This window comes from Oreochromis niloticus, linkage group LG10, assembly GCF_001858045.2.
Source record: "Oreochromis niloticus isolate F11D_XX linkage group LG10, O_niloticus_UMD_NMBU, whole genome shotgun sequence".
In the NCBI taxonomy this organism is placed as follows: domain Eukaryota; kingdom Metazoa; phylum Chordata; class Actinopteri; order Cichliformes; family Cichlidae; genus Oreochromis; species Oreochromis niloticus.
In genome coordinates, this window is record NC_031975.2 from 23628775 (window position 1) to 23640324 (window position 11550).

General features: G+C 40.2%; 1 protein-coding gene across 1 annotated transcript; it reads left to right on the forward strand.

The window, feature by feature from the left end:
* Positions 1 to 275: 275 nt before the first annotated feature.
* znf346 (zinc finger protein 346) lies at positions 276 to 7833 on the forward strand. The gene is made up of 7 exons (XM_005456151.4): positions 276 to 433; positions 2167 to 2270; positions 3008 to 3103; positions 3858 to 4005; positions 4095 to 4322; positions 4449 to 4548; positions 6159 to 7833. Exons 1-7 carry the CDS (start codon positions 376 to 378, stop codon positions 6358 to 6360), a joined length of 936 nt encoding a protein of 311 aa, XP_005456208.1. The 5' UTR covers positions 276 to 375; the 3' UTR covers positions 6361 to 7833.
* Positions 7834 to 11550: the final 3717 nt, after the last annotated feature.

Genomic DNA, 11550 nt, shown 5'->3' on the forward strand with positions numbered 1-11550 from the left:
GTCACCCACAAAAATCCAAACACACAACGAAGGACAACGTGTATATGGACGATTTGGCCTGAAAAAAACATTAAATCGAGTGGCTTGTCGTTTGTAACAAATCATTTTCCATTGTGGAGAGGACTGCCTGGTCTGCATGCTACCGGGGAAATATTCCGACATGAGATGTGAATAAAAGGTATTTCTACAATTGGTATCCCACTACGGATATACGCAAGTCCAAACTGAGTGTGACAGCTAAGAAACAGGCTCAAATGCACTGAAAACTGTCTGTGCTGCCTGCCTGTTAGAGAACAGCCCACAGTGGGAAGTCCTTTTGCTCTGCCTGCGAGTTGCGCATGCGTGTTCGGACGCCGCTGGCTGTGAGTAGAATCTATGGCCGTCGCGATGCAGACCGACGATTTTCCTTACTTACCTTCGGGACCAGCAGAGAGTATGTCCTGTTTATTTAACAATTTAACGTTTGTTTTAGAAGAAAAAGGCGCGGTTGCACTGTGTAAAGGCCCTCCCTGTTATTGCTTAAAATACCGGCGCTGTTGTTACCTTCGCAAAGCTAACGTTAGCCGGTACTTCAGTAATAAGCGCATCGAGTTGCTAAAATGTGCTATGCTAGCTGTAGCCGTTTCGGTTCCAAGGTCGACTAGAGCACGTCTGCATCCGATGTTGCTTTTCAGTGACTGTGAAACATTTGGCCTGAATGGTTACTAATACAGACAGAGGGAGGCATCTTTGGCTTGGCATCAGCTGAAATGCGTCTTTCAGGCCATGCGGATTGCACTTCTGCTGGTCTTGCTTGTGTGTTTAGTAATGCAAGCAAGATACATGTGAGATTTCAGCTCAGGACAGTGTCATAACCACAAGTGTATGAATTATCTAAAAGTTTTTGTTTTAAATTTATGCGTGCCAATATTCGATTCGATGTATTTCCAGATAATTATCCAGGGTGTAGACTTTAGTGTACATACTCTTTATGTTAGTCTTGGAGAGTCTGTTTTGTTTGTTTTTTTCCCCCCCTCTACTTTGGAAAGGATGCCACGACCATCCAGTGTGTTGTCTTTGGTGGACATGCAGATTTTTTTCTCCAGTGTGTTCTTTCATTCTCGGAATACATCAAATCGTTGATTGGGCGACTTATATTCCCACTGCACACTTTTTGCAGCCTAAATGGCAACTGTGACTGCGATCCAACCACAGATTCAATTGTCCATTTAATTTTGGTGCCTCGAAAAAGACTGAGCTTTGTAATTCCTAAAACCTTCCCACAGTTTGGCTATGAAATGATAATAAAAAACAAACGAACAACAACAACAAAAACTGTGCAGTTTAAGACCTGTAAATGAGAAAGCTTTTGGTAAACAGCTAAAACAGCATTTACTTTTTGCATATGCAGTGTTTTCACTGCAGTTTTTTTTCCCTTCTGATCCTTTTTCCATTTTGGTTCCAAATTCCACATGAGCATTGCAGCGTCTTCTGTTGAGGTCCTGTCATCTTCAAAGCTGTGAGGAGTGTTTGCATAACAAGACGCCCAAGTCTGAATAACAAAAAGCTGTGACTTTAACAGGATTCTGAATCCTCTAATGTGACACATTCAGATTGTAAATGCTTAAAAATACACTGTGCTCCTACATGTGTAAAGGCGACGTGACATGCCATGCCATCCTCCTACAGAGCTGTAACCAACCAATTCGGCTGCCTCTCAGGATAATACACCACCTGTTTTGTGTGTGTGTGTGTTTTTTTTAAAATTATTTATACATATATATTTTACTTTTGAGATATCAAGATGAATTAGTGATCTGCTTGGTATGAGCCAAGAATGACTAAGACTAAAAAGCAGAGTTGGGCCTAAAAAAACCCCAAAAACCATGCTTCTGTGTCTTGTAGTATGTTATTCACAGATGTTTGCACAGGCATTGCCATAAACCCATAGGCAAGATAATGGTTAATCCAGAAAACTGTTTGTATTTTTCATAACACTATTAAATAAAACAGAATAGTGCATTTGAGCTCTTACATCCTTGGTAAGTAAAAGGAGTAGCTCGAGCAGATATGTTGTTTGAACTGCTGCCACAAATAGTCTCTTCACGTTGTGTTATAATTGCATTTTCCCAGATGATGTAACCTGATTTGAAGTTTCTCTCTCTCTCCCTTTCCCCTCCTTTGCAGTAAATAAGATGATAAAGGAGCATGGCGACCTGTTTTCTGACTCCCAGTGTAAAGTCTGCAGTGCTGTCCTAATTTCTGAATCTCAGAAGTTGACTCATTATCAGGTCAGTGAGCCCACGGTCTGCTGCGTGCTGCTGTGTTGGTGTCAGGGGACTTAGCTTTCATTAGATGGTGCTACAGTTTTCAGCAATGAGAGAAAAAGTGCACACTTATCACTTATAAGGTGTTATTATTGAATGGACTTGGCACTACATTAAAAGTTTATTAAAGCTGTAATAGCACATCATCATTAGGCTGTCCAGTAAATCACAAATATAGCAAAAGAGGGCTGAAGGGCTGTTCAACTAGCTGAGAGTAAGTGGACCTTTGGCTACAGTGCTGACCAGATGTTTGCTGTGATGCACTTCTGTTTTTTCCCCTGCTGCAAAGTGGATGATGAAGAGGAGACAATTCTAAGTTATTCTAAATTTTGACAAATCTGCAAAAGTAAACAGCTTTTCAAATACTAATGTCTAGTTTAAGTAAAATGATTGGACATTGTTTGATTTATACATTCATTTGTGATTGCTGGCTCTCTTTGCAAAGAATCAAACCAAAGAAAAATAGGAAATACTTACATCTAAAAACGTGTAGTTGCAGTATTTGGCATTTATTGTGTAGTAAATTAGCAGTAGTAGATTGATGTCGATCCATAAATGCAACACTGAAAAGGTTATATTAAATACAGTTATATTTTACCTGAAATATTGATATGCTAAAGTTTGGAGACATAAACGTGTTAGAAATGTGCAGTGAATGTTTGTGTCCACTGTGGAATAAACCTTTGTGCTTGTCCTTTCAGAGCAAGAAGCATGCCAACAAAGTGCGGCGCTATCTTTCCATCCAAAATGAAAAAGAGCCAGCACTCAAAAAGCTGAAGCCCTTAACGTCTGACAGCGTGAGTAAAAAGTAGAGAACTCAAACCAGCACCGAGAAAACTTTTTATGAGTCACTATTACCTCGCCAACTATAAATCTGAAACAAAGTACTTTTAGAGATATCTTTGATCTTGAGCAGTTGGCTCTCCCAGTGTGTCTTGCACTTTTTCAGTGGGAGGTTTGTGTATTTTAAGACCATCAGTGAATGTTCCAGTCATATCTGCCTGCTCTTCAGTTTATATAAAACCTGCTCACATCAGCCAGCCGGGGCTGTCAGGTTTTCAAAAATGATGATGAAATTATTCAGATGAATTTAACACAGTTTAAATAGTTTATCCTGAAATGCTCCCCAGCAGTCATGGAACAGACTGAGAATTTTTTTACGATTGCTTCATTCACCATCAGGATGCCTAAACTAGGACTAGACTAGGATGTCCTCATGAACTGGGGGGGTTACAGCCATGTCCCACCGGTAGGAGGCCCAGAACAGGACACGCTAAAGAGATTATGTCTCTCGGCCGGTTTGGGAATGCTCAGTGTCCCCCCGGATGAGTTGGAAGAGGTTGCTGGGGTACAGAATCTGGGTATCTCTGCCTAAATTGCTGCCCATACAACCTGAATCTGTATAAGGGTTGATGGGTAGATAGGTGGATCCTTTTATTCAGAGATCAATTATTAAGTCATACAAGTTGTGCAAATTAAACGTGCTGACAATCTGCTGAAAGTTGAGGCTTTTTTTGCAGTAAAATTTGATTGATTTATGTTCCTGTGCAGGACTGTAACAATGGAGACACAGACCGGTTTAAGGTGTGTCATGTATGTAACATGACCTTCTCTGCTCCAGTAGTGGCTGAGTCTCACTATCAGGGCAAAGTTCACGCCAAGAACCTGAGGTTGAAAGCAGTTGGACCTCAAGCTCTAGGTATTTAGCTTTTGCATTTATTTCCTGTGGGTATCCTTTATGTTACCCTTTTATGAAGTCTTTTTTTAATTCTGTCTCCTCTTCTGCAGTAAACTCTCAAATAGCGCCAACACCTCAACTAAAGAAGAAACCTGCTGATGATTCAAGCGGCACTCCAGTGACAGGAAACAACAACAATCCAGACCGTTTCTGCTCCATATGTCAGGCCTCCTTCAATAACCCGCTCATGGCCCAGCAGCACTATGTAGGCAAGAAGCATAGAAAACAGATGACAAAGCTTAAACTGATGGAGACGTACGGGCCATCCACAGCACCAGGTCCGACTGCAGAAGCATGAGTTTGTGCAGTTCTGTTTTTGTTTTGTTTTTAAAAACCTAAACTTTCATTATGCAATAAGAGCGCATTCAATTTGAAATTATTCCCTACTTTTCATTGATCTACAGCTTCCACACTAAATGGCTATCCATGCACCATCTGCAACATTGAACTGAACTCTGTGGAGCAGTACCAGTCACATATCAGCGGAGCCAAGCATAAGAATCAGTAAGTACAACATTGGGGTTAGTTTTGTTTTGAAAACAGGACTTTTGGCACCATGTTGTTAGTTTTGCGTAGCTCTTTTCCTCAAATTGAAACCACAAAGAGTCCACAGAGTCCTCAAACAAGCAAACAGAACATGACATAGATGTGTAGCTACTTTCCTGTTGGCTGTGTACATGTTTGCTTCTCTCCTACTCTCTACTCTCACTCATTCTGCATTTTGATATAGCCGAATTCACAATAAATCTTTCATCACATACACATTTTTCTGTTCCTGTTGTCAGAAAACAAGATGACAATGAAATGCTGATTGATTGATTTTTTTTTTAGCACAGCCCAAAAACTACAGGGAACCATAACATTAACTAGTCTACTTTGTTCTGCTGTGACATCAGACAAACCCTACACTCACATGTGTTAACAACAAAGACTGCTGAGAACTGGGCTGTATTTAAAATTAAAGTTATTGTTCAAAGAGAAAGTTAACATGCCATGGAGCTGGAGCCATAGCAGCTAAGTGTGGCAGTATATACTAAAAGAGCTGAGTAGCTCCCGTTGGCTGCATCTCAGGGTTACACACAGACCTGAAGGCAAGCAGCTGTTCCAGTTTGAGTTAAAGTTACAGACACTGAAACTGAGCCCCAAACCAGGCATATAGAAACATATTATACAAAATGATATGTCTGGTGGTATTTTGGGTTGAAATTTCAGATATAGAATCAGGGCACATATGAGACTAACTAACTTGGCGCTGCAGCTTCACAGCAAGAATGTTTGTGGTTCGAACTTACTGGGTCTGATCTGTGACTGGTTGCCTGTGTCTCTGTTTTAACCCTGAAATAGACTGACAACCTTTCAGGGTGTACCCTGCCTCTTGCCTAATAATAGCATCCATTCATTTTTTTCTTCTTATCTGGGTTGTGGGGGCTGAAGCCTAAGCAGAAGAGCCCAGACCTTCCTCTCCCCAGCCACCTCCTCCAGCTCTCGGCTGGCCTTGATCTACCCCAGAGCCTCACCCAGGAGGCATCCTTGTTAGATGCCCAATCCATCTCAGCTGGCTCCTTTCAAATTTACCAGTGTAACCGTGCCTGGGATAGGGTTACCAGGGCCCCCCCCTTCAGCCAGGGGAGGGAGCAGCATCTGGTGGCCTGGCACGTCCTTTTGAAGCCCCACCACCCACAGGGGGCGCTGTAGGGGTAGGGTGCAGTGCGTGTCAGGCGGAAGTTGAGGGTGGATGCCATAGCGGTCTGATCCAGCTGTTGAGGCTGACTATCTGACACTTTGAAACAATAGTAAGAAAACTGAAAAGAGTAAAGCCGGCACAGAAATTAATGTAAAAGTAAACTGAAAAATAAAAATAAATACAAAACCATCATACCACAGATGGAAGACAGTGGGCAGTCTCCATTCTTTACTTGACCACAAAGAAGTTCTTTACATATTGTGGATCCTGTCTTCTCTGTGGCAGGGACTAAGCTAAAGCACCAACACCCACATGAACAAGTGCATTTTTGAGACTGCTCCAAGTTGACGGTGCACAGCTAAAACATGTAGACAACACATCCTCTGGAAAAAGAGAAATGTCCTAAAAATAATTTTCTTTTATTTCAAAGAGTGAAGAAATCAAGCCTGAAGATCACAGAGAACAAACACCCGGCAGATCAATCGTACAGCAGCGACAACCAGTATGCTGCCCCCGATGGCCAGTACCCGCCCGGGGAGGAGCAGTTTGGCAGAGGCGACAACTACGTAGGCGGAAATAACCAGTATGCTCCAGAGGACACGGCGTACACAGAGGAGTACCAGTACACTTGAGGCTGGACTGGGATGGACTAAAGAGGTTTCAGTCAGGACTTGGAATGACACACAACAACCAGCCCCTTTAACGTATTAACAAAACATCAACCTCTATGAACCTTCAGCCCCTGTCAGTCTCTTCTGAGTAGGTGTTTCCCTGGAACACAGTAATGTAGCTTTGGATCCTGGAACAACATTTTGAGTTTCTGACCGAAACGGTTTAAAGAATGTGAGTTTTTTTTCTGTTTTAGTTTTTTTGTTTTTATTTATTTCTCTTTTAATGGAAAAAAAGAAGCTTTTCACTCATGGAAAGTTATTTAACCCTTCAGTGTGTGATAAAGGAAGTGTAGTCCAACATCCGGGCGTAGTGTACAAACACCAGACACTAACAGGGGAAAGTCTGCATTGAAATTTTTGTCAGCCCATGTTTATCCCTAAACTAACCAGTATTAACACCTCATACCTGAGCCACATGCAAGCAGTGAACTCTACAAAGCAAAGCAGCTTCATACTTCTCATCTCACCTCTTCGGTTTGGGTTGTAGCTCCTGTAAATGCATTTATTGAGACACGCCCCTTTCCCATGTCTCAAGACACAGTAACTGAGTCAAACTGAGGCTTTATGTCTGGATTTAACAGACTAAAGCTGATGTTTTTAATGTCCTGGACAAAGCTGATATTATCGTTCAAGTGGCCCACAGTTTTTCTTTTTTACTCCCCTTGTCTTGGTAGCTGCAGTTTTTACTGTAAAAACACAAGAGTAGGTGAGCCTCAATTAGATCATTTCAGTACTTCAAAAGGTATCCAAATGTGTCAACAACAACCATAGTATTCAAAGAGTTTGATTATTATTATTGTTTTATAAAACATTATCTTTCTAGACTTTAAGCATACAAATGTTATCATGCAAAGTTTTAACATCATCACTGACTTTTGGAACAAAGTATAATTTTCTTTTTTTGTACTGTTGAGTTAAAGTCTCCTTTTCTTTAAGGGTGTTTCTTTAAGGGTTTATTAATTATCCCACGTGTCCAAACTCTGTAGAGACTGATAGATGCTTTCTGAGCTCTGTAACTACTGTCAGTAGCAGAGATCACAGTATTTACCACGGAGAAGAAAAGAGTGATGTCAAATTAGGAAGTGATGTCAACATAAGAATAACAATAATGTTTTATTAGTCTGCTTTTCCTCATAAAGAATTGGTTCAATATTTTAATAATGAATGTCTTCAAGTTTTTGGCTAAAGGGAAAAAAAGATTTTGTTTGGATGTAATTTATACCAAGAGGGCTTGTGCATACTGTACAGTACATCCTGTATTTAAAAAGAAAAAAAGAAAACAACAACAAAAGTGAGCTTTTTGTTTTTACCCTCATCGTTTGAGTGTTCGGTGTTTTTGTGATTAAGATTTGCTTTCGATATAAGTTATGTATCGCTGAGGGTACAAAAAATGCTGCAAAGGTGTGTATAAAGTAGAGACATGTTTTAAAAGAGCTCACAGTTTCATGAGTCTTTTCGAGAAGGAGGAACACAAAGGAGATTAATGCCAAGAAGTAAAATGATTAAATGCATCTGCTTCTAAAAAGCAAGATCAGTGATGTGTGAGGGCACGGCTCAGTGGAGAAATGTGCATGTAGGTGTGAGGTGAGGTAGGGGAAAAATAAAATCACAAGGGAGACGAGTGTCTGGAGACTTCACAAACCAGCAGCATCAGTGTGGCTCGCACCCTGTTATCCACTCTAAAAGAAGGAAGGAGTTTAAGGCAGCCTGGTCACAGTTTAATAGTTTATGTCTATGAAGTAGAGCGGGAACATTAAAGGGAAGTTTGTTTTTGCCACTTGAGGTTTGAATTTGAGATCAAAACAAAGCAGTAAGAAAAAAAGGTCTGTAATGGTTATATGCACCCACATGCTCCATCAGTTTATATGAATCTGTTTAACAGATGAATGTCAAAAGAAAGTCTTTATCTTATAAAGCACTTTTCAAATTCCACAGTACAAAGTGCTTTACAAGGGCAAGAGAATAAAGCAGGAGTAACAGGAAGCACTCCGAGATCGCGAACCTCTGCCAAGGCAGCTCACTCTGTGGCCAGTATTTACTTTAGGGTAGCATGACTTATGTTTATTTTGATTATATAAACATATGTAGGAGTAGGTATTGGATAATGGGTATTGATTTGTAAATACTGACATGAATAAGTTATTATGTAATATACTACAGTATATCTCTAACTGGGCAGCTCATGACAATCCTTTCTGGTCAGCTTAAAGGAAAGGCACATCTGAACTGCAAAAGTGGAATCAGGAGAATTTTAGGTGCAGTTTTAAAGATAAAACTTTGACCTTCAGATCCCAGATCAAATGTGATACATGTTGACACACACCACACTTGTATGACTCAAAATTTGAAGGTATATTCTTTTTTCGACTCTAGGTTGGCACAAATTGTTTCATTGTTGTTTTGTTCGTTTTCAGTGGCGGAAACAAGCTTGAGTAGAAGCGAACAAGTCGACTGACCTGATTTCCACAGACGGGCTCTTCCCAAGCCTTATAGCCCTGACTGCAAATGCTCCTTCCCCCTTTAGTTTTCAGCTGGGCCACTAGAACAGAAAAAAGACCACAAGCTTAAAAGAGGATAAAACCAACCAAAAAAACAGAATACATTACAGTTAAAGACATACAGCAGTAACATGTGAACACATAGGGAGTGGAAAGAGGTGAAGAAATCATCAGTCCATCATAGCTGTCCCATGGTAGCCTGAGCCTATAGCACCATAAATTAAGGACTAGTTCAGGGTCACCTAAACCCGCCCTAATTATACATAGAGATGGTGTTAAAGATCTTTTTGGGTTTCTACTGAACCAGTCTGAGAGAAAAGTACTTTAGTGGGGTAATATAATATGATGCCTTTAAGATAGGACAGGACCCAAACATGCAGGACCTTGAGGAAAACATACTTTTAGGTGAGGTTTGTTCCAGGGATTGATCATGTGCTTCATTCTCCTCTTTAGCATGGGTAAAGTCCCCATGGTTTCATGGGGACTTCATTTGGGGTCTGATGAAGGTCCACCCAGGCGATGAGAGGCCTTTCTCTTGTATATTTCCCGGTTTGATGTGAAAGAGCTTGACCGGTCTGCACAGAAACTGTGATCCAGAGCGGTTTGAGCAGTTTGACCTCTCTCACACTTTTGTGGTTGTTAAGTCAGTAGATTGTCTTTGGAAGGAGAAGTTCAGCTCTCACACATGGGTGGATTTATTTTAAGGATTATAATAAAAACAAAGACAATAAAACTGAAACATTTAAGGTAAAAAACCAAAGGCCAAACAGAATCTGTGCTTCAAAACTGAGGACACGTTTATAACTTGAGAAAACTGTGTCCCAACCTTTGTGAGCTTCCTACAAGATTATATGCAAGACTTTATCCACCTGGTGGCGCACTAGCTCTTTGCTAGTGCTGGGTCAGAATGAGATGGGACACTTTTCCATAAAGAAGAAGGAAAAATGCTAGTGGTTCCAGAAATATACTTGAAATTAAAAACAAACATGAATGTTTTCCTTAATGCACAGCAACTTGTTTTATTTCTTTTCAATTCTAATTTGACATCATGCAGGATTTTTATGCAATTTCCTGTTACTGCAGAAGAGCAAACTAACAAATTCTGAATATGCAGCCTGTAGATTTGCATATTGTTTGACAGAATCTGTAAAACTATAACCAAACAACCCCAAATGATTATTTTATTTGGGTTTAAATCCATATTTTCACACTTCAACCCAGTCAAAAAAGGACAAGAACGCAGGTATGTCATGTGCGACCTGCCATGAATGTATCCCAAAGAAAGGACACTTCACTGACACATTTTGAAAAAACACCTGCATGATGTTTTATTTTTCACCTGGTCCTGATGCAAAAGGTCAGGTTGGCACGAATTTAAACATTTTCCTGCAGTAAAATAAATGTAAATTAATGCTTCTACAAAGACAAAAATCATGCACTGCATGTCTCCAAAGCCCTTTCAGACAGACATTTGAAATATAAAGGTTTGCACTCTGGAAGTTACAGAAAGCCTAAGGAAACTATACAACTATAACAAACAAACAAAGTCGCAAGTGGTCTAAGTTGATGAGTATCACAAGTCTCACTAATCTTCTATTAATCACTTATTAATGTAATAAATATCAAATAATTTATTACATGCAATTCTGCTACTCAGTGTATGAACAATACAGAAACAAGAAGCATCACCTTCTCCCCTTTTGTGCATTTGTATCACTTTTACCAGCGTAAATGTGATGCGCAGAAAGACATTCACAGTGCAGCACTGCAGCTGTTTGTACAGTATGTATAAGTGTCTCGCATACAGGAGCACACAGGGTGACATCGGGATAATGTCTAAGAGCTGCCAGACAAGATGATTTGTCTTGGTCCGCTGCAGGCTGAATGGGTTTCACCGGCATTGTAATTCAATTAAAAGAGGAATGTCAGTTTAAAATGCTCCCAGTCTGGTTTGTATATGGCATCTGTATCTTTTTTTTTTTTTTTTTACAGCATCCGCCAACAGACAATGCTGAATAAATTGTGTTTTATTGTCAGTTAAATTTGTCTACTTGCCCTAAAAATGCTCTGGTTGCCAGATTGTGTTTGAGAGACACTTTAGCTGCCTTGGAGCTCTAAATTTGATCATTGTCTGTATGTAAACACAATGCGGGTTTCTACTGATTTGCATTTTAAGTGCAGCATATGTTGCATCCAGATGTTGCTTCTGCTTTAGAGAGAAACAGATGCATTGGATTAGGAGTTCAGCATCAGCACGCTTCAAATAGAGTGCTCATTGTATCATAAAACTGTCTTCTGTTTAGCGATGAGAAAAAAACAACAGAAATTCCCTGCATGTTGCTTCAGTTAGACAAGCGTCAGAGGAGAACAGTGTGGTGAATGCAATTAGAGCACCGTACAGCATGTCAAAGTAAGTCTGATAGGGGCTGACACAGCGCCCTTTGGTTTGTCTTTACATGACCCAAAAATGACTATTCTGATGCTGCTTCAGTATGTGGTGACAGAGGGAATATAAAATATGACACTAGTAGTAGTTTTTGGCATATTAGTGGTGCAGGTGTGTGTACCTTTGCGTGGTTATCAAGATCAACTCATATTTGACATTTCATATCATCTCCAATCCAACAAACATAAAAAATATATACAATATTTT